A 22781-nucleotide genomic window follows, 5' to 3' on the forward strand; every position below is an offset into this window, starting at 1 on the left:
TGAGTTGGGAGATTTTTAAGCAGTCTTGGGACATGGCAATAAATCTTTCCTTATTGACTAAAAGAAACTAAAAAATTACCTTTCTTTACCAGCCCCATTAACAAAAGGACCTTTTTAAGATGGCCATTGTTGAAGAGCTGTCTTTCTTAAGGAGCCAAGTATTTTCCCAGAGAGCTCACTGTATGGTATTGTTTGGAATTTTTGATCAGGATAATAGCAAGGGACTGATTCTTGGGTATGGGATGTCATTTTGATGTTCCTTTGTTTTCTTCCTTTGATTATGTTATGGTTAAACACACTCATACACCCTGCATATTCTTTCTGCTTGGTACTTTTTCACTCCACACTTGGTACAGCTCTATGTAAAGCAGCACCTTGAGATCCCAGATGAAATTAGGGCTCTGTTCTTTTGGGTGTCTCTCAAGCACTTGTATTGTAAGTAGTTAAATATGCATGAAGGGACTGAGGCTTAGAAAGACAGTTTACCCCAGAGTTTTGCAATGGATCATTGACAGAATTGGATTGTTGGAGCAAGGTGTCCTAACTGTTGGCCTGATGATCTGTCTGTTGGGCTACGCTGTGTATTATAGGCCGGATTCACTCCCTTTCTGCTGAAGGGAGTCTACCTTTGAAATGCAAATGTTATACCCATAGTATTTTATTTCCTGAGGATAGTATAAATGTAAAGACTACTGAGATGATGCCTCAAAGAGTTTTTGAAGGAGGGAGGTGGTAATTCTCCATGACAGAATTTGGCCAGGACACTGTGACATACGCTTGGTCTTCACAAACTCCATTGGGTGAGTTCTCTTTGGCCATGCTAGCGGCTGAATACAGTTTCCCTTGCAGAGCACCCTTTCTGAAATTGTGCTGCACCTGGGTTTTCCCTAGCAATCTGCCCTCTGAATAGTAACCCAGCTCTTTCAGACCAGTAAACAGTTTTCTGGTAGTCTTGTAGCTTCAAAACAAAGTTGTTCTTGGTAGTCTTGCTTTGCTGCTGTCTGATTTCCCCATTGGGAAGAGCTTTTCTTTGGTTTCTTGATTCTGCATGATCAGATAGGACCTGGCAAACTAGAACTGATAACAAACTCCCCATGGGAGCCTGTGTGAGCTCAGCTGCTGACCCTCGCTCTGCTTCACGCTGCCCTCACTTCAGTTCTGTAAGGCAGAGTAACGTAGATCCTGCCCAGCATGGTCAAACTGCAAAAGCCTACGTGTTATACTAGCATCACACTGCTGCATTTGTAGAGAGTGTCTGCAGGGTCTGCTAGGCACCTTCAGCCTATTGCTAATTTCTTTCTCCATGTTCTCCCCTAGGACGTGTGCAGTGAATGCCCTCCTGGCCCACCAGGACTACCAGGCATCCCAGGTTTCAAAGGTGATAAAGGTCTCCGAGGGCCACCAGGTAGAGATGGCCAGGATGGGAAAACGGTAAGAGAGCTGGGGAAGTGACCATGCCTTAGATGTGGTGTAACCTAGTTTTTCTTACAGTGTTTTTAGATGGTTGATTTTTTTTTTTTTTCCCCATCAACAACCTACTGACTGGTTTTTAGATGTCTATGGAGTCAATGGACTAAACTAGTGTTTACCTCTACCTCTTCTGCATTGCAGGGGAATGCTGGTCCCAGAGGTCCTGCAGGCCCACCTGGGCTCGATGGCCCAAAGGTTGGTTGGTTTTCTTCACTTCTCTAATGAAAACTTATTTGTGATTAGTTAGTATACTAGCTGAATCAGGATCTTGGTGGCACTCATCTCTGTGTAAAGGGGTAGAACTGGCCTTTTGGGTGGGCCCTGTACGGACAATTCACTGGAATGCCACATGCACGCAGAACTACACAGCTCCCCACATGAACACTGTTTCACTTAAATAGTGTCTTCTACTACCCCTTTGCTCACACACACATGCACACACACACACAAGTGAAAGGCCTGATTCTTCATGTTGAATTTCATTACATTGGTGTTTTCATGACAGATAAGGACTTGAGAGTAACTTTCAATCCAGATAAAGTGAGAAAGAAATTAAAGCCGCAGCAGTAGCCACCCTGCATGTTCCTCTCCTCTTTGAATCCTGTATCCTTGAATCACTTAAATTAAGGGTGATGCAATGGGCTGCTGGGCTCCATATACACTATCTGCCATGGTGGTTTTACCCACAGACTCTGAATGTTTCCTGAAATACGCTATAAGAAGAGTTCCTTGTTTTGGTTATATGCTTCTGCCTAACAGACTAGGGACATAGCCCAGTACAGAACTTCCAGTGTCTGAAGGATTCCAATAGTGTCATATTTCAAACATTTCCCATTAAGAGGTCTGTCATCAGTCTGCTCACAATGCCAGTGCCTGGTCACAATCAAAACCTTTACAACTGCCTAATGTGAAAGAAATCAAAACAAATCAATGGAGGGAGATATAAGGTGGTTTCATGATGGACCACAGTTTCCTTCAGACTTCCCTGCATTGCTGACCTACTGTCTAAAACAGTTTCTACTATTTTAACATCTTTGTATTTGCACATATTAGAGCGTAGGACAAGCTAATAGAGATTCATGAATTAACTTTGTATCTTGCAATTAAAAGTGTGGTGGGGAGAGCAGTAGAGTCTGAAAATAGGGTTGATCAAAATGAAAGTATGTTCCGGGATAAAATTTGCAAAAGAATAAGTAACCCATAAAGAAAATAACTGGCAGAAATGCCAAGCAGTCTGAGACATACAATGTCTGCTGTGGACTGGAGGTTAGCAAATGTGATGCCCATCTTCAAGAAGGGCCGGAAGGAGGATCTGGGGAACTACAGGCCTGTCAGCCTGACCTTGGTACTGGGGAAGATTATGGAGCAGATCATCCTGAGTGCCATCATGTGGCATGCGCAGGACAATCAGGCGATCAGGCCGAGTCAGCACGGGTTTATGAAAGGCAGGTCCTGCATGACTAACCTGATCTCCTATGACAAGGAATGGCAGTGGATGTTGTTTACCTGGACTTTAGTAAAGCCTTTGACACCTTTTCCCACAGCATTCTCCTTGAGACACTGACTGCTCATGGCTTGGATGGGTGCACCCTTTGCTGGGTAAAAAACTGGCTGGATGGCTGGGCCTGAAGGCTTGTGGTGAAGGAGTTAAATCCAGTTGGTGGCCGGTCACAAGTGGTGTTCCCCAGGGCTCGGTACTGGGGCCAGTTCTGTTTAATATCTTTATCAATGATCTGGATGAGGGGATAGAGTGCTCCCTCAGCAAGTTTGCAGATGACACCAAGTTGGGAGGGAGTGTTGATCTGCTCGAGGGTAGGAAGGCTCTGCAGAGGGATCTGGACAGGCTGGATCGATGGGCCGAGGCCACTTGTATGAAGTTCAACAAGGCCAAGTGCCGGGTCCTGCACTTGGGTCACAAGAACCCCAGGCAACGCTACAGACTTGGGGACGAGTGGCTGGAAAGCTGCCCTGTGGAAAAGGACCTGGGGGTGTTGATTGACAGCCGGCTGAATATGAGCCAGCAGTGTGCCCAGGTGGCCAAGAAGGCCAACGGCATCCTGGCTTGTATCAGAAATAGTGTGGCCAGCAGGAGCAGGGAGGTGATCGTGCCCCTGTACTCAGCTCTGGTGAGGCCGCACCTCGAATCCTGTGTTCAGTTTTGGGCCCCTCACTACAAGAAGGACATTGAGGTGCTGGAGTGTGTCCAGAGAAGGGCGACGAAGCTGGTGAGGGGTCTGGAGCACAAGTCTGATGAGGAGTGGCTGAGGGAACTGGGGTTGTTCAGTCTGGAGAAGAGGAGGCTGAGGGGAGACCTCATCGCTCTCTACAACTACCTGAAAGGAGGTTGCAGAGAGGTGGGTGTTGGTCTCTTCTCCCAAGTGACAAGTGATAGGACAAGACGAAATGGCCTCAAGTTGTGCCAGGGGAGGTTTAGATTGGATATTAGGAAAAATTCCTTCCCTGAAAGGGTTGTCAGACATTGGAGCAGGCTGCCCAGGGAGATGGTGGAGTCACCATCCCTGGAGGTATTTAAAAGATGTGTGGATGAGGCGCTTAGGGACATGGTTTAGTGGTGGACTTAGCAGGCTTAGGGTTATGGTTGGACTTGATGATCTTAAAAGTTTTCTTCAACCTAAATGATTCTATGATTCTGCTGTTTTCTCATACTCTATGAGAAAGCAAAGGTTTGGGCAGCAAGATTGAATGTTTAGGTGAGGTAACAGGACCAATTTTAAGCTGTACATATACATAAAATAAAATCAATTGATAAATATTCTAACTTGTATTCAGTAAAAAGGCAGATTCACAGAGTTTGCATGTGTTAAAAGAAAATATTGTAAGACCCCTAAGTACGTGTGAACACAAAGACAGTCTTTGTGACTGCTTTCTAAATACATCATGAGGATCCTTGCAGTGAAAGACCCAAGGAGCTCTGCATTTTTAAAGATGTAGTATATTGTCCTTACCAACACCATCCAAACTACATCCACTCTGAAACAGAGCAGTAGAATGGCAGATCTTTGCTCAGGAGCAGTTTCATGCCTTCTGGCAATATGAATTAAGCCTCTTTAATTAATAAATAGCAGCCCTCCCTCCCTCATTTGTCTCCTAGGTCTTGTGTAGTAAAACAGAGTATTATTTCCATGGCCAGCAATTCATTACCGTCCTGTGCATTGTTCATAATTTGTTCCCCATCATCTCAGTATTTTTCACTGTGTGAGACTCATCTTGCCTTGCTTTCAGCACTGATAATACAGACATCTACATCTGAGTTAGCTGCCTTTGTTCTGTTGTCACTAGGACAGAAAGACAGCGAGAGAGGGGGGCACTTTCTGGGTATGAATTTTCTGACTGTACCTTAGAAATGCCATTTTTATTGCTGCTGTCCGTGAAGGGAGAGATTACTAGCTCATACTGTGGACGCCTTTGTTAGGCCAGATGATGCCTTACCAAGATCTGATTTAGTGAAGTTACTAACAAACTGTCTACTTTCTAAAGATGTGAAAGTCCTCTTCATGTCCATGAGGCTACAACATAAAAAAGGGCTACGCTGGGTCTCCTCAAAGGTCATTTTTCACATATATTCCTGGCTCCAACATTGCTAGTGAAAGTCTAGGGAAGAATTTAAGAGGAGGGCAAGTAGGACTCAGTTCTAATTTATGTGTTTTATGCTCAGATGTCCAAGTGCTTTATGAAATAGGTCAAAAAGCTGATACAATACTGAATCTAAGTGACTTTCAATGGCTTTTTTTTCATTATCAGGGTGCTAAAGGAGACCGTGGTATGACTGGGGATGCAGGAGAAAAAGGCGAACAGGTAAAACCAGACTGTGGTTTCCAACACTGCCATCACTGTAATTGTTCCTTCATCAGTAACTCCTATGATGTCAGTAGAGGAATACCCTTCTCAGAGGCAGGAGGAGGAAGATGGAAAGTTTTCATCACTGATAAACCTCAAATGGGCTATGCTGAAGAGTGGAACTGTAGCAGTCCTCCACAGGCTTCCACCCCCATCTCCAATAAAAACCTTACCATATGATCTGTTTCCTCACCTCTAGTTTGGATGCATTCAAATCTGTCATGGTTTAAGCCCAGCTGGCAACTAAGCACCACACAGCCGCTCGCTCACTCTCCCCCTGCCCCAGTGGGATGGGGGAGAGAATAGGAAAAGTAAAAGCGAGAAAACTCGTGGGTTGAGATAAAAACAGTTTAATAAATGAAATGAAGTAAAATAATAATAATAATAATGATAATAAAAATTGTAATGAAAACAACAACAAACAAGAAAGGCAAGTGATGCAAATGAAAACAATTGCTCACCACCCTCCGACCGATGCTCAGCCCAAGCAGCGGTCCCCCGGCCAGCCTTCCCCCTAGTTTATATACTGAGCATGACATCATATGGTATGGAATATCCCTTTGGTCAGTTGTGGTCAGCTGTCCCGGCTGTATCCCCTCCCAACTCCTTGTGCATCCCCAGCCTACTTGCTGGCGGGGCGGTGTGAGAAGCAGAAAAGGCCTTGACTCTGTGTAAGCACTGCTCAGCAGTAACTAAAACATCCCTGTGTATCAATACTGTTTTTAGTACAAATCCAAAACACAGCCCTATACTAGCTACTATGAAGAAAATTAACTCTATCCCAGCCAAAACCAGCACAAATCTCTACATTACCCAACCTTTAGTCATTTCCCCTGATAATGCCTAGATGAGACCCAGGAGGTCAGGCGTCTTTGGGTTGAAAAAAACAGTGTTTGTCCTAGAAGGTAAGTGTAAGGATGACCTCTTTTAGGAGGGACTGAGGTGCCACAGGAAAGAGAAGAATGGTCTAAATTAGAGCAAACTTTCATAGTTAATTTTGCCAAGGGCTGAGTCAATAGTTTAAGGTGTAAATCAGCACCTTTTCAATGAGATTTGTAGGATATTTTAAACAGGTTTGGTTTCCTGCCTGATCTCCTGCCTTGTACAATTCCACAATATCTGTTCTCATCTCCCATTAGTATAGACTAAAGTACACATTAGAAAAAGTACACCTTAACTCTAACTATGTTTATTTCTGAAGTGCATGCTTTGAAAACCAAGGGTTTGCTTTAAAAAGCCATGGTTCCTTATTTTCTAATAACCATCCTTCTGTGTAATGTCTCATTTTGATGTTACCTCAAAATGTTCAATCACCAGTTAACTTTTATACAAATAGAGATGCGATTAATGCATAAAGAAAGTCCCTCTCTTCATTCTGCAGGGCCACCCTGGAATGCCCGGCTTCTCAGGGGCTCCTGGAAACCCTGGTCCACCTGTAAGTTCCTCTGTTGCAAAGATGGTCCTGTATTTTCCTTACTAATAAATGTTGTTGCAAGCTCCCTGTGGAAGAAAGGACCATTCCCACCTGTCTGTGCATTACATTTGCATTTTCCAGCGGGTTCCTAATGGTCCCCTGAGTGTCATAGAGTTCTCCACTCATCATAATTGCTATTTGATACATTGGCCACTTTTCACTGATTGCTTCAACTCACTCTGTAAATTGATGCTAAGCTTCAGTCGCTCTCTTTATATAAGGCAATGATGATGAAAACTCTTCCACAGAGACTACTTAGTACTATGTGTATAGGTGTTTTCTTATATGTGGAATAAGTTGTCAGTCTAGAACCAGCAGATCCAAGAGTATTTTAGTTCTCAATTTTACACAGTGGTATGAGACTGGATTTTCTCCAATTTTCATATCCTGTGGGCTACTTTTGAATTAAAAGGCCTTTCACATGCGTCCCTCTCCATCACAGTCCTTCTCACTCCTAGTTCTACTCTCTCCGCAAATACATTTATGCTTCTTTGTATTTAAAAAGGGGTGACAGTGCAGAAGCAGGGCTGAAATAACTTGGCTGTCCTGCTTGTGGTATCACCGCTTATGCCCTCCAAGAGTTTGGACTTTCCCTGAGTGAAGGGTTTTTCTTTCCAAACCGCCTTTCTTTGCCCACAGTCATCACCACTCATATTGCTGCTTATGGTGCAGTTTGGCTCTGCCCTGCTATGGGTGTGCAGCCTTCGTCTGTTCTGGGGATCAGCACAGTCTCTTCAAAGCTGAATTTACATTGCACTGACTAAATGACAGGAGGTACTAGAAAAGAGGATTAGATTAAAACTCTGTTTTCAGATGGTAATTGTGCCTAAAGGATGATGAATGCTTTGCCACTGGGACAACATGTGGACCTGCTTTGTGGGTCATTTGCGCTCCCATGAGCATTATTTTAGGAGAAGCTGATAACACAGACACATTTACTGTGTCTGTATTAACCTCATACTGCCACAGCCATAGGGTTATTCCAGTGGGATTAAAACTCTTAAATTTGTCCTATGAGACCCTCTGAATAGACTCACAGTCAAAGGAAATGTGCAAAATAAAACTGAGCCTGTCAAAGCAGAGCAAAATGTGTTGTTCCCCCAGATATTTTTTTTGCTTCTTCCTCTGTCTGCATTGACTCGTAACTCCAGGAGTCCGCCTGTCACAGAGTGTGCTTCAAACTGCTCCCATAATTCCTGTTCTTCAGAGTTATTTTTGTCAAAAGATTGGCTTTTTCCTATTTGTCCCCTGTTTTCAGAAGGAAGGGCCAGGACTAGACTCAAGTATCTGACTATTTCTGGCTTTGGAGGCTGATTGAATGCAGAGGTTGGCACTGCTTTTCTGTGATGAATGAAGAAATGATGGAATGAATGCTGAACTGAGTGACTGAAGAAAACTTCAGTGTTGCCAGCGGTGGTAGGGACTGTGTTGACAAATGTACAAAATGCGTTAATCACTCACATCATTGTTTCTGCTTTATTTTGTTTAGGGACCAGATGGGTCACCAGGACCAATAGGACCAGCAGGAAACCCAGGAGACATAGTAAGCTCTCAGCTGTGTGTTTCACCACCAGCTTCACCTATATTTAGCTCTGTGAAGTAAAGCTGAGCTGGAACCCATGTAATGTCCTTTGAAAGCTCCCCAAGCTACTCAGCTTGAATCAACTCTACACCTGCAAATAGAACCTCCACAAATCGCCAGATTACTCTGTTCTTGCAGTTTTGTTTACTCATCAAAAGAAACTCCAAATTAGCCAGAGCATAATCCAGTCTATGGGACTTCTAAAGAGGCTTTTGTACCTCTTGTCTGTCTGTCTTGTTATTAACATACTATTGTTATTAATGCTATTAACATTGCTCCTCACTACAAGAAAGACATTGAGGTGCTGGAGCGTGTCCAGAGAAGGGCGACGAAGCTGGTGAGGGGTCTGGAGCACAAGTCTGATGAGAAATGGTTGAGAGAGCTGGAGTTGTTTAGCCTGGAGAAGAGGAGGCTGAGGGGAGACCTCATCGCTCTCTACAACTACCTGCAAGGGAGTTGCAGAGAGGTGGGTGCTGGTCTCTTCTCCCAAGTGACAAGTGATAGGACAAGAGGAAATGGCCTCAAGTTGCGCCAGGGGAGGTTTAGATTGGATATTAGGAAAAATTTCTTCACCGAAAGGGTTGTCAGACACTGGAACAGGCTGCCCAGGGAGGTGGTGGAGTCACCATCCCTGGAGGCATTTAAAAGACGTGTAGATGAGGCGCTTAGGGACATGGTTTAGTGGTGGACTTGGCAGTGTTAGGTTTACAGTTGGACTTAATGATCTGAAAGGTCTTTTCCAACCTAAATGATTCTATGATTCTAACATGTCTTAGCCTCTAGAACAAGATGAATAAATCTGTCAGGATGCTTCATGACCCAGGCTAACACCTGAACTTTTTGTGGGGATTGTCAAAATGAAACCAGCAACCTGTTGAAGGATGTCACAGCACAGACTGCACAGATGCCAGGGCCTGAGACCACTCCCTGGCACCACTGAAAATACTAGTACAGATGTAACCTTCAAGAAGTACATGAAGAATTTTGCTACTGCTGTTTCATTTGAAGGGTGTTCAGATGCTACTTTATGGTAATGCATCAGAAAACCCTGGGAGAGACAGGTAATCTGATTGATTCAGGTTGAAAAGGAAAAAATGAACCTTCCCTGAGTAATGCATGCTGTTGAGCTGGAACAGTTTAAGACTCTGTAATTCTGTGATTAATTTCTAGAGCAGGGTTTTCTAATGAGCAAGGTGCCTTTTGCAGATCCATTTCAACCTCAACTTCATCATGAGTGAACAGTGATGGTCCTTCTGATGGCTGTTATGAAATCAGTGAGCAGTCTCAGCAGAGAGGCCAGAGACTACATGGACAGGCTGGCTGAAATTCCCTTTCAAATGGATGATCAAGGTTGAGACACTGTGAAAGACCTGGGATGCTATTGTCTAGTCCTGTAGAGCAAGGGGATTCCTTGGGACTGTCAGCAAGGCACTTTTCATAACTACTCATTTGATAGGTATAAAATACAGATCTTCTACCTCCTGGCTGGACACCTCATGCAGGAAGTTAAGGACTAAATATCAAATACAATTAAACTTCAGAAAAAAATTACCAGTGATTTCAGTGGTTTCTCCATCTGTGACAACTTATAACTAACACTAGATGTTTTATGTGAAAAGAAAGCCCTCCACTTTAAACTAGAAGGAATTCAAGGAAACCTCATACACTGTGTGACATGGGCTACAAGATCAGCTTCTCACAGTTGTCCCTTGTCAAACTCTACATTTGATAAACCTTCATCTGATAAAAGCATCTGAGGAGCTTGTCCGACCCACAGGGTTTCTGCTTTCTTTCCAGGGTAAAGATGGCCCTCCAGGTCCACAGGGCCCACCAGGGTTGCCTGGACTTCCAGTGAGTGCAATTCAGCTCCTTCTAATTCAATACATTAAACTGTTCATAAACACATAGGTGTGTAAAACAAAGAGGTGACATTTTTGAGGTGCTTTGAAAGCTATGCATGATCTGTAATGGTATCAGTCATGTTGATGCTATGTCCTTGATCCAGGACAGTGTGAATGCTCTATTTGATCACTTTAAAGCTAAGTGTTAATTACCAAAGTGAATCAGGTCTGTTCCTTATCTGCCTCCTCATTGGAAGAAATACTCTTATGCAGAGCTCAAAAGTCAGCTAATAGCTCCAGTGTAAGGGCACAAAGGTTCATAGACTGGAATACTGCCTTTAACTGAACTCACAGTCGAAATAATTCATTTGCGCTGACTCAAGTTCAAGTGCATCTTGGGCATAGACTCTTCTCTTCTGGAAAATGTATTAGTACAACATCTTGGGTTTTTTTAATCCGTCATAAGGATAGGGTCAGAGCTATTTCTAGTGTAAGTAGCCTAGCTGAATGAAGGTAATGGCATTATAATGATTTATAACAGCAGTTTTTAGAATCCTGTTTTAAGGTTGTTGGAATGCTTGCCTTGCTGAAAAGGAGGAAACCCCTTAGACTTGCCATTTTGGAAAAGGAAACAGTTTATGCTGTTATAGTGGTGTGGCAAAGAGAGGTTTATGGCTGAGCTATAGAAACAGGGTAGTTTTTGGAGGGTTAGGCAAACTTAAGTATGCAGTGATGAAGCAGAGCTGTCACTGTGGAACTCACACTGACAAAACCCACACCGATCTTCCCTATCGACTCCTTCCTTACACCCTGTTTTGCATTTTGTTTACAGGGAATTGCTGGGAATGACGGCAAAGATGGCAAGCCAGGATCTCTTGGGGAACCGGTAATGTAATTTAAAACTGTTTCGCTCAGGCAATCAGAGCCTGCATCCAGTTACTGCTTTTGGAGCTGCCTATCTATGGACTCCTTAGGGGGGGCAGGGAGCCTGTTTGCACATCCTTTTTTAACACCAGGATGACTATATTGTCTTGAGCAATTTATAAGAGTCACACACTAGCAATCTTGAAAAGAAACTGTGTTCTTTTACTTTTACAGCTACCATAAATACACTAAAACTTAGTGATTCCACTTTTACAGGTACTGTAAATACTGCAGAGAAAGAAGGTTGTCTTGTAACATTAAACCTAGCAATTCATTTTTTAGGTAGAAGATTATGGGGCATAAAAAGTTTAGAGGAGGTATCTTTAAAGAAGTCTTTTCTGGATTGCTCTGTGACAGTTCTGTTGTCCAGGATTAAAGGTTTTATATTTGATTTTCTCTACTTAGTCTATATTTGTGCTTGTTGAAGGAAAAGAGCTGAGCCATGAAGTTGTCAGCCAAAAGGAAACATTAATAAATTGGGTGGTGAATGTTATTCCTTGCAACTGTGTTTGTTATATGAAGAATGTGCTTCCAGTATCTGGCATTGCCAGCTTCTTGCTGTGATTTGTGAAATGGGACTTAGTGGCTCTGTAAAAAAACAAGTCCCCAGTCATTAGGACAACTGGTATGTGGAGCACCGCTTGTCACAGCAGCTGCAGAGAGTTGTGTGCTTGCATCAAAACACCTGGCTTCTACGTGCAGATGCTGATTTTGTATGTGCTTACTAGGTATTGGTGCAGTTCTGTGCATTACCTCTTTGCCATTAAAACACTGTAAAGGTGCACCAGTCCAAAGGTTTAAGCTGCCTTTGAACATCAAAGGCTGCGTTCGTGACAGTGTGAGTAAGGGTATGTATGGGAATGTCTGTCGCTAATGTCCTTGCCTGCTCAGACTCCAGTGTTGCTGGAGAAACCCTGGGCAATCACAGTTCTCAGTGCTGTTACATCTAAGGGAGAAGAGTAGAAGGTTTTCAACAGCAAAGAGATGAACCTGAGACTCTCACTAACATGAACATGATTGTTTCCCATAGGGAAAGCCTGGAGAACCAGGGCTCCCAGGCCAGGAGGGTGCCAGAGGCTTACCGGTAAGTGCTGCTCTGAAGGGTTCAATCCAGTCACTCTTCTGTACTGTAGCCGGGAAGTTTTGTTGGGCAGATGAAGGCCTGTACTGATGTAAACATATAACCGAAGAGCTGGCCTGGCTGAGAATAGTCATGGCATTGTGACTAAATAAATAAATAACCAACAAAAATCAAACACAGGCATTTCCAAATCCTTCATGCTTGGAGAAGAGTTAGGTCCCTTACCTAGAAGTTAAAGCACGTAACCTCACGACACCCCTTCTACCAGAAGGCATGGTCACAGCTGTAGCCCTTGTGCTCTGTTACACATCCTCTGAAAGGATGTGGACAATGAAATTTAGGGCTAAATAATCCATGGGCTTGTCACACCAGGAATACACACAGTACAGTCTTGGTCTTGCAGTCTAATGACCTATGGAAAGGGCTTTTCTCACCCTGTGACATGGCCCTTCCTAATCACTCCCTGGAACACGGCAGCTCAATGCTGACCATTCCCCAGTAATCTTAGGCAAAATTGGAAAGGTTATTAAGTGCCCTAGAGTTTTCTTAGTATTTCATGCATTGGAGTAATGGGTGATTGTTGCTTTCATTGTCTTTTGTAGGGTTTCAAAGGACAGAGAGGAGACACAGGTCCCCCAGGTCCCCGGGTAAGTAACACATACCCCATGCATGATCATCCTGTGGAGAAAGATAGTGTGAATTGAAGTTGGCCTTTCTGAGGCAATAGGTAAAAATGATGACAGGTCTGTGTATAACATGTCTGTTTTCAACCACAATTCCATGGGCCACACCCATGGCATAAAATCACAGCAGCTGTCTTCATTCCCTCTGCTGAAGTTCTGCTTCCAGGTAAGGTGAGGCAGTTGGTAGAGCTGAGTCCTCTGATTCTCCCTTTGAGATAGCCCTTTGTGAGAAAGTTTCAAGGATGCCTCCATACTACATCCCTTTGGTACAAATGCTGACGTACGAGGTGAGGAAATCTACTGCACTTGTTGGATAAGTATCAGCACTCCTCCAAAAAATGTCTAAGAACTGCAAAGTAAGTTGAGGGACAAAACTCACAGAAATGAGAATAGAAATGTCTCTAGTCCTTTGACTTAGTCGCCTCTGGATCATAAAACCCAAAACTCAAATCCTGTATGAAAAGTTGGTCTCCTCACAGTTCTGAGCAACGCAGTACAAAAAGCTCCTGGGTGTAGAAAGTGGAATCCAAAACTGAATGTCCTTCTGCCTAACTCAGGCTTTTTACAAGGAAATAAAATGCTCTGCTTGCAGGAGCTTAGCTGAAAAATCAGGTGCTGGAGTTCCTCATCTCTTGCTCATTACAGTAGTTTGGTGGGTTTCAGTGACTGCACTAGCGGTAGCAAATATTCTGCTGAAAAGCAGTGCACTGCCTTGTGCATCACTTACAGAAGATGCTTCTGAGTTATTTTTATAAGCTGCATATCATGTATGATGTACGGGGCTCTTGTTGGCTTTTAAAAGTTTTCACTGAGCTCAGTCTAATATTGCAGAGACTCCACACCACTTACAGTCGTGTTACTGGTCTGTCTTTGACCTTGAGCTGATACCTCTTTCCTTTTCGCTGAATTGCAGGGGGAGCCAGGTGCGACAGGTCCTGCTGGGCGTGAGGGGCCACCAGGGAAGGATGTAAGTGTACCATTTTAAGCAGAAACTAATCTCCTGCTCCCTGAAAAATGAAGCTTTTCATTCACAGTGACCCTGACCTAAAACAGCTGCAGAAACTGCAATAAAGGGTGAATTACTGCAGCAGTGCATGGGGAATGATTTGTGCAAAGATCATTAGGGTAACAAAGAGTTTGAGGGCCTTTGTCACTGCTCAGCTGCTGACACTTAAATGCCAGCTATACCTTTGGAAAAGCAGAGAAAGCTGCACCGTTTGAATCCCAGGCTGTGCTGCGTAGGCATGGACCTGCTTTCTGCCACCCCTCTCTGAGCAGTGCTTCATTCTGCAGGTCCCACTGGGCCAAGTTTTGTCACGCTTCCTTTGCAAAAGCTGTACCTTACTGAGTGTGTAGCTCCACTGAAATCTATGAAATACCTGTGGAATAAGAGGCTGCTGCTCAGAGGAGAGAGAGACGGTACAAACAGATCCTCTGACGTTACTAGTGTCAAACGCAGTCACATAACAAAGTCCTGGGAGAGTGCAGCTGACGTGGGATCCTGCAGCAACTGCTGAGCAATGTACCAAATGGCTGATGTGCCATTGCCATGGGACTTGGGGAAGTGGTTTCTCATTTGCACCCCCTTGTATCACTGGAAAACTGTTGTGCTGTAAATGGTACCCTACAAAATAAAATGGAAGATAGACCTAAGGGAACCCCTCAGAGAAGATAGAAGCAGGTCTTCAGCCTCCCTCAAGAGAGAACGAAGTAGTCAGTTCTTGAGAAATACTAGAGAATCTCTTTCCCTGAGAAATACAGCTTTAAGATAACCTGATAATAATGGTTTCTGCCTGTAATCAGACTGCATTTAGTGGTAGATGTTTAAAATTCAAAAGGCTTGTCTTCCTCATAAATAACTGAACGGGGGTAGTAAGAGTTCTTTAATGATGTTTCCCCCTAAAATGTGAACAGTGTAATTTAGTAGGAACATTTTTAAGTGTTTCTTTGCTTGCCTCCATGTCAGATCTTTCTCACTCACCAGAATACTTTTCTTCACTTCAGGGTGATACTGGTCCCATAGGACCACAGGGCCCTCGAGGACTCAGAGGGCAGCCGGTGAGTTTTCTCTCCTGACAAGCCATTTCTGGAGGTACATTGTGTGTAGTGGGAATGTCCTGCAGTCCAGAACTCTGTTTTGGAAGAAGAGTCTTAAGCAAGATTCAGGTGATGTTTGATTAAAGCACTTTGCCTACTTTGAGAATGACAAATCAGAATGATATTGCTAGAAACTGATGAAGACTTATAGTAGTGCAATGAAGTGATGGTTGCTGACTTGGTGGGAAGAATAGTTTAATGGATTCTGCCAAGACTGTGGTGTCAAAAGGGCTCATATTCCAGTCCTGCCTCTGGCATCTCACTCGTTTCCCACATGGCCTTAGTTTTCAAAGATAGACATTAATTGTGGGTGCCCAGTTTGAGATACGTGGGGTCCAGTTGTGATACTGCTTTTTTTTGTCATGCTGTCTGTAATTTTTATCTGCAGAAAATCATAATTTTAGGAAAAGGTTTGTTTAATTGAACACCTGTAGAGTTTTATTACAACTTCAGTGGAGAAACGGCAATTTAGTTGACAGTTCAGAAAGTGTCATTTGGGATGGCTGAGAAATTACTTTTATTAATTTCATGGGTTTTTCAATTCTCTCTTAAAAATCAACCCTTCCCAAATTTGAATGCAGGTCTCTGTTGCTGAACCTAGGCACATCTTTAAACATGTTGCAATGAATGATTTCTTTTCCTTCTCGGAAGTCCTGTTAGTGAAACAGATTCTACAACATAATCAGGGCAAAATGCTGATTCAGCCAGCAATGCCAGGAGCTGGAGCGGCAGGTCCCTCTGAGCTGGAGGGTAGGGGTTCAAATTAGACTGCAGGAATGTATGGAGGGGGCCTGTGTCTACCTTATAATCTACCTCATTATTCCTGTACTGCTGGCATCACTCACTAACGTGTCATGCCTCTGCACAACACTAGCAATGGATAAAAAGAATTGAGGACACAGACATTATCATAACTCTGGGCCATATTCTTCTTTGGAGAAGAGATACTTGGGGTTTTGTATGTTGGAGGGCAAAGTATCAGTTTCTGTTCTTCTTCCTCTGCTTTGTTTCTTCTCTAATAAGGAGCGTGAGGCATGATTTTGAATATTGCCAGTAAAAGAGCTGGTTTTTATGGTCAACTCCAATGCAGGGAAAAACATCTCTGCGTGGTGAGTTGGGAGGAGAGAGGAGCAGGGTGTAGAATTTCATTTCATCAAACTTTAGTCAGTGTAGATGGTCAGCTCAGCTACTTTGATAAGGAATGGTGAGAAACAGGTCCTTTTAAAGGATGATTTGGCTCAGAATGAGTTTTCTGGTGTCAGGCAAGTATCAAACGCCTCAAGAATTTAGAACAAGTGTTTTTCTCCATTCCCAAAAAAAGGGGAATCCTGAGATGACTGAAAAATAGACGCCTGGCCTCTGGACCCTGGTTCAGATGATAGCCCTGAGAAGAGGATGGTAGCCAGTAATTTGCAGGACCTATCTCAGTCACTGGAGAGAGGAAGTTTTCTAACACAGGTGTGGAGGGATCTGGAGATATCTGTCAGCTAGTGCAGAGCACTTTAACATTGATCAGTGAGTTGCCAAGAGGTGCTTCGAACATGGTCTAAAGGGGCCTGTCTGAACGATGGTGACTTGGAGCAGCCATAGTAGGTGGCTCCATCCATCCAGGAGGATGCCACATATCATAGGGATAAGGGTGAAGAAAAGGAGGAGGAAAAGGAGTGCTGGTTTGGTCCTCTTCAGACTAGGGGATTTGGGTCCACATCTCTTAGATTTTGTCCTGAGATGGAGTCAGCCATGCAATCAGGGATGTAGAAGTTGTGGGGTCAACTGGAAATAAAACATCCTTACTCTGCAGCCTGCCAAGAGAGGAGGCTGGACAGTGCTAAAGAAATCCTTGCTGGTGTAGCAGTAGGTAGATATTTTTGATTGTAGTATACGTTACTTCACTAACCCTTCTCCTTTTGACATAGGGCAAGAATGGATCACCTGGATCTGCAGGAGAACCTGGCCCAGCAGGTAACCCAGTAAGTACCACAAAGGGAAACTCATGCAGCAAGTAGTTACGTCAAGGAGAGCTGACTGATGAAGTATAGATGTAGTGGATTATGTGTAGCTGCTAACCGTCCCTGAAGTTGCCATGTCTGAAGATCGGTGATCTGAAAATCACTGGCTGACCATGACGTCAAAGGGGTTTGGCTACGTTCCTGGAATTGAGCTGCTAGCTGGGTCATCATTTTTCCCAGCAAAAGCTAAGTGTTCACAGAAAAAGGAAATGATTGATTACTTGGTATGGAAAAAAGATTGGCATGCCTCATCTTCACCGGTAGATTTAATTTTGCTAAGCAGAGACTGTGCGGCAAGCAGAGAGTTGTCACAAGGAAGGAGAGGGCCTCGGGGAGTTGGCAGACTGCCACTGAGGAATAGTAGCAGCAGAAAAATCCTCCCCAGGCACCTGGGGAAAGAGCAGACAGTGGGCAGTAAACCAAGATCACAAAGCAGAATGAAACCCCTCTGGGGCCATCCTGTGTGGAAGAACAGCATGGTAATGAAGAGCTGTAAGGAGGATAGTGAGGAGTTGTTTTTTTTTCTCTGTTTTCCTGCTGAAAATTGTTCAGGATTCAGCAAATCCATGCAAATGCACCTTTGTGTCCAGTAGCATCTATTGCTATGCATGGCTCTTCCCTCTCTTTGTCCACCTAGATGTTACAGCTTGCTGGGCTGTTAGATTCAGATAGAAACAAAGGCATAGCAGAAGAATCTGAAAAATTTCAGCAGGACTGCACTCTCTGTGGCCCTTGCAATGCCGTAAAGCAACCTCAGCCTCGCCACAGAATACTGCTCTGAGCTGCAGGGATGTTTCCTCGTACACGGTCTTGGTGAAGCAAGCAACACCTTTCTGCATGGAGAGGTGATAACTCACAGATTACAGGTGGGGTAGGAGTGGTGCAGTCTCGCAGCCTTTCTGCAGGCAAGAATTAGTGCTGCTGCTTTTTTCTCCTTGACATAACTTCTTCTTACCTTCCTGGGACCGCTGCCATTGCTTCTTACCCTGTGGATCCCCACTGTTGCCTTTTCAACCTTCATTTCTTCTTCTCATCACTCCCACCCCTGTTTCCAATTCCTGTTATTGCTTTTTGGCTTTCTGTGTCTTCACCAAGGCCACTGTGGCTCTGGGATGCTCTGCGAGTGCCAAATGGGGGTTATTTTTTAATCATCGTCGTGTTATCACATTATCTAGTCAGCTAGTGACCCAGGGACTCACCAGGCAGCTTCCTGCACAAACACAGAACTACAGCAGCCTCTGCACCAGAGGATTTACAGTCTAAAAATAACATAAGAGATTGAAAAAGGATAAAGTCAGATGGATGAGAAAGGGGAAACAATGAGACAATGTTGGTCAGCAGAACAGTCATCTAGTCAGTATCCTTCTCTGTCATTAAAATGAATCCTCTCCCTTTTGTAAAGGTTATTATAGGAAGTATTTCCTTGTGCTATACATGAGTCCATTTATTTCCAGCCTTGTCTGGAAATGCTGTAATTTCCTTCACAATGTGCTGTGACAAGCCAGTATATTATATTTCTATTTTGAAAAAAAGGAGAAGCAAGAAAAGTTATCATGGCAATAAGGGTTTCTTTTCCACCTTCACCATTGCTGACTTGTAACCACAAGGTAAAAACCTGCCAGGAGCCTTCTCCTTTTGCATCTGCTCTTTGGCAGTGCCCATCCCACTTCCCAGTGCTCGTGCTTAAGCCGCACACGGCAATGCAGCCCAGCCCCTGAAATCTCCAGGGCCGACTGCATACCCAAAAGCCATGTGCTTTGTGCCTGTCAGGTTTGTTGGTGCTCACTTTACAAAAGACGGGCTTAAAATGAAGACAAGTTTTACTCTAAGAAGAAAAAGGGATATGTTCTGAATTAGAAGGTCGGGGACAAAGCTGTGAAATAAAAGGTTAAAATAAGAGTAAAAAATAATACCAGAAATGTACATGAAATGGCTCTGTAACATGGATTGCCATTTAAGCTGCCCTGATCTGTAAGAAAAAAAATGGTTTGGCAGAATATCACAAGAGATAAGTAAAAGGCAGATATTTTTAAAATTGCACCTGGCAACAAAGGCAAAAAAGCAACTCAGTAGCTGTCTGTTGATTGCATTCTCAGGTTTGAGCAGTATGACCATCTGCACTGTTTCCCTGTCATCGCACATCACAGCATTTCCCCACTCTGCAACACCACCTTATAAACCACGCAGTGCCAGAATAGCCACTGAACATACCTCCTGTCACTTCCATAATTGTCAATTCCTTTTCATCTTTTCACAGGGACTCCACATAGCTTATTAATAATGCAAACATAGTGTTTGCAATCTGCTTTTCTAAATGACTTTGTTCTTCCTTTCCGTGTCAGTTTTAGGAGTCCTGCTGCTACACTGAAATTTCCCCGTTCCAATATATCTGTAAATGCATGCTCTGGAAAAGAAAGGGCTGCTAGTGTCTGTCTTATTTCTGTCCTAAGGGTCCTAAAGGAAATAAAGGAGAAAACGGCAGCCCAGGACTCCCTGGCTTCATAGGACCCCGAGGACCACCTGTAAGTATGGCTGGGCATGGATTAGACCCACTAATTGCCTGTTTTTAAATGTTGGACTGGTGAAGGTGGAATATAGTTATCTTTAATTGGGTAAAAAATCTAGGCAGGAGATCTGACAGATCCAGAAACCAAACTCCTTACTTCTAAAGGAAACTGGACTGCAAAATTACCATTTTTCTTATGGACGAATATCCATAATCTCATTTACTGAGCTGGTACCTGTCAGTCAGTCCTGATAACGTGTGCATTAATCAGGCTGGTTCAATAGACTTCTTAATACGGGTATGGGGTATTTAAGTTACTCAGACTATATCTCTGCATGAACCCCAGAAGGGCTAAATAGGGAAATTTTAAGTGCTGATAATAATATAGGTATTGCTGATATTTGCTGTTCCAAGGAAAATTCCTTTGTTATCAGCAACAGAGGTACATTGCAATTAAAGCATTCATATATCTCCCAAAGTGATCTAAAATAATACCTATATGCGTGAAAACGTCACAGCCTTGAAATCCAAAATCTTTAGCCCTTCCAAGGTGAGTAAAATATGTTACATTCCACTGGAAGGATGGAAAAGGTGAATGTTAGGTAAATATTTTTGTTTCTAGCTCTGTTGTGACTTAAAATGAGATTTAAAGGGTTTTTACGTGAATCTAGCAGGGCTGAATCATCCACAGGATGATTCTTATTATTCTTTTTTTTTTCTTCTTTTTTTTTTTTTTTTTAATGATTGGAAGGGGAGTTTTGTGATGAAAAACAGAGAAAGAAGTATTTCTCTGGAAAATTAATTTAAAGCAGCAAACATGGTGGCCATTTAAAACTGAAGTGGCCCTAAGGAATACTCGAGTGAGTCTGATGCTGCCTGATTTGGAGCTGATGCGATCACACATCTGTGATTAGTTACATTACTCATCCATACACGGATGTACGCTAGCACTGTCAAAGCGGTTATATGTGTTTCCAGGTTGTGGGAAAAATACCACCTGCATGCATACATTATAGATATGATCATGTGTGTGGATTGTAAATGGACTATAAAGATGAATAATTCCATTTATGATATGGAAAAGTGGGCAGAGTTTTAGCAATAACTAGTTTAATTTTTGCTGTCCTTTATCAGTGCACTTTAGGACTGCAGTGACTTTTTTTCACTGAAATGCTAAAATGCAAAGATTGTATTGCCTAATTATCACACTATAAATGCAGAGTATAGGTTGCTTGTTTAAATTGAGTTTATTTGATATTGGGGGTTGGACTAGATGACCTTTACAGGTCCCTTCCAGCCCAAACCATTCTATGATTCTACAATATAGTTCTGAAACACAGGCAAGCTTTCAGGCTCAGACTTGCTTTATCACTGGCTCTGTATCCATTATCTCAGCTGGTGTAATACAAAATGGTATCTCTTCCTACAAAATTTACTTCCTTCACATCTTTAGACAGTTATGGCAATCACATTGGCACAGATTAAGCTAAAACAGCCCAAGTAAAGTGTACGAAGCTTTGTGAAACATCTGTAAGAAAAAAGAATAAAATGTATTGAAAGCAGGAGCACACTTTCAATGAAACATCTGTCCTGATGTCAGCTGGTTCGGTAGAAATGACTTCCTTTTATTTACATTTACACAGTATGCAGCTTTACTAAAAAATGCTTTCTACATAGTAGGATGTGTCTTTCCAGGAATGACCTATAGCAGTAGGATAAGGATAAATCATCCAAACCCGCTGCTGTGTAACAGAAAACCTGGGCTCTAAACAGAAAGCAAGACTTGTGGTTATTAGGTAGGGTCTTTCTTCCAACTCCTTGCAGTGTGGTGCTAAATTCACTCTCTGTATCTCTCAGGGAGAACCAGGAGAGAAAGGTCCTCCCGGAAAAGAGGTAAGTTAAATTCCCTGTTGTTTCAAAGTAGGGCTGGTGTTTTGGGAAAAAAACATCAAGGATGCTGCCTGGCTTGCAATAATTTTTTTTTCTTGAATTGCTGATATTTGAGAGCAAACAGGGAGCTCTCAGGAATCTGTGGGACTGACAGGGAAAGAAATTTTCCCCAGGTCATAAGAATCATTGCAAAGGCATGCGCTTTATTATTTACTGTTATTATGGATAGCTCTTTCATCCTCACCCTTATTTTTTTGCAGGGTGCACCAGGGAAACCAGGTGAAATTGGCTCCAAAGGAGAGAGGGTAGGTTGGAGAATATTATTAGTTATTTCATTACATTGAAATAGAGAGAGCTATTTTGAGTTAGGGGCCAAGGAAGGGGTCATTCAAGAGTGAAGTGTGCCCTGTAGAGATCTGCCATGCTCCCCACCCTCCCAGCCCTCTCTTTAATCATTCTCCGTCAGTAATAATTTGTGGATCATTTGTAATGCACCAGATGTTGTATTCAGTAACTTTGCCAGCTCAGCTGTTTGTGTTTCGCTGTGCTTGGAAATCAGAAGTTTGCCTCTTATTTTGTGGTGGTAATGTCAGCTTTTTCGCTTAGGGAGAGCCTGGCATCAGAGGCGAAAAAGGCCCTCAAGGAGAAAAGGGCCCTCCAGGTGATCCTGGGATACCTGGTCATAAAGGCCACCCAGGACTGATGGGTCCCCATGGACCCCCAGGAGACACTGGACAAGTTGGACCTCCTGGTCCTCCGGGACAGCCAGGATTTCCAGGACCAAGGGTAAGATTGCCAGAGAAGGGCTTTGTACAGTAATTTTACCGCCACAGTGTGTGATCAGAAAAGTACCTAAGATAACAGTAAGGCTGATAGAAACCAGAGCAAGTGTGTGTTAGAATGAGGAGGCAGTGTTTTTATCTCTTGAAACATAAAAAAGAGAGCTATAGCACATCTCAGGGATGTGTTGTGGGGATGTTGGGTTGAACTTCAGGAGAGCTGAGCAATCCAGACCTATAGCCACGGCACCCAGTCCCCGACACCTTATACCCCTAAAAGCCTAAATCAGGTCGTCTGACTATGGCCATGGGTCTGGAGTCTGAAAAAAAGTATTTCTGTAAGGGTGTTAATGTGTAGCATTTCATACGGAGGTCTTACGCCTTCCTCTGCTGCTGGTTGTTATGAGAGACAAAATGCTGAGCCTTGGAAAGGTCACTGCTCTATTCCTGGAAATACTGGAGTCAGCTCATCAGAATTCATGAAATCCTATTTTTGTTGAATATTCTCTTTTTTTTTTTTTCTCTAACGGGAAACAATCTCGCTACTGAGAGTGCCTGAGGGTAACGTATGTAGAAGAATGAGAAAA

The 22781-nt window shown here is 43.3% G+C and overlaps 1 protein-coding gene across 1 annotated transcript in view; it reads left to right on the top strand.

Moving 5' to 3' along the window:
* The window catches only part of COL22A1 (collagen type XXII alpha 1 chain), a 214464-nt gene that overhangs the window by 186833 nt on the left and 4850 nt on the right, over window positions 1-22781 (top strand). The window contains exons 44-59 of the mRNA XM_059815813.1: window positions 1318-1431; window positions 1612-1665; window positions 5233-5286; window positions 6710-6763; window positions 8292-8345; window positions 10182-10235; window positions 11058-11111; window positions 12180-12233; window positions 12833-12877; window positions 13827-13880; window positions 14918-14971; window positions 16927-16980; window positions 19470-19541; window positions 21383-21418; window positions 21676-21720; window positions 22022-22201. Of these exons, the coding sequence (XP_059671796.1) occupies window positions 1318-1431; window positions 1612-1665; window positions 5233-5286; window positions 6710-6763; window positions 8292-8345; window positions 10182-10235; window positions 11058-11111; window positions 12180-12233; window positions 12833-12877; window positions 13827-13880; window positions 14918-14971; window positions 16927-16980; window positions 19470-19541; window positions 21383-21418; window positions 21676-21720; window positions 22022-22201 (1032 nt within the window). The remainder of the gene's footprint in view (window positions 1-1317; window positions 1432-1611; window positions 1666-5232; window positions 5287-6709; window positions 6764-8291; window positions 8346-10181; window positions 10236-11057; window positions 11112-12179; window positions 12234-12832; window positions 12878-13826; window positions 13881-14917; window positions 14972-16926; window positions 16981-19469; window positions 19542-21382; window positions 21419-21675; window positions 21721-22021; window positions 22202-22781) is intronic.

The sequence above is a fragment of the Gavia stellata genome, chromosome 3 (genome assembly GCF_030936135.1).
Source record: "Gavia stellata isolate bGavSte3 chromosome 3, bGavSte3.hap2, whole genome shotgun sequence".
NCBI classification, from domain to species: domain Eukaryota; kingdom Metazoa; phylum Chordata; class Aves; order Gaviiformes; family Gaviidae; genus Gavia; species Gavia stellata.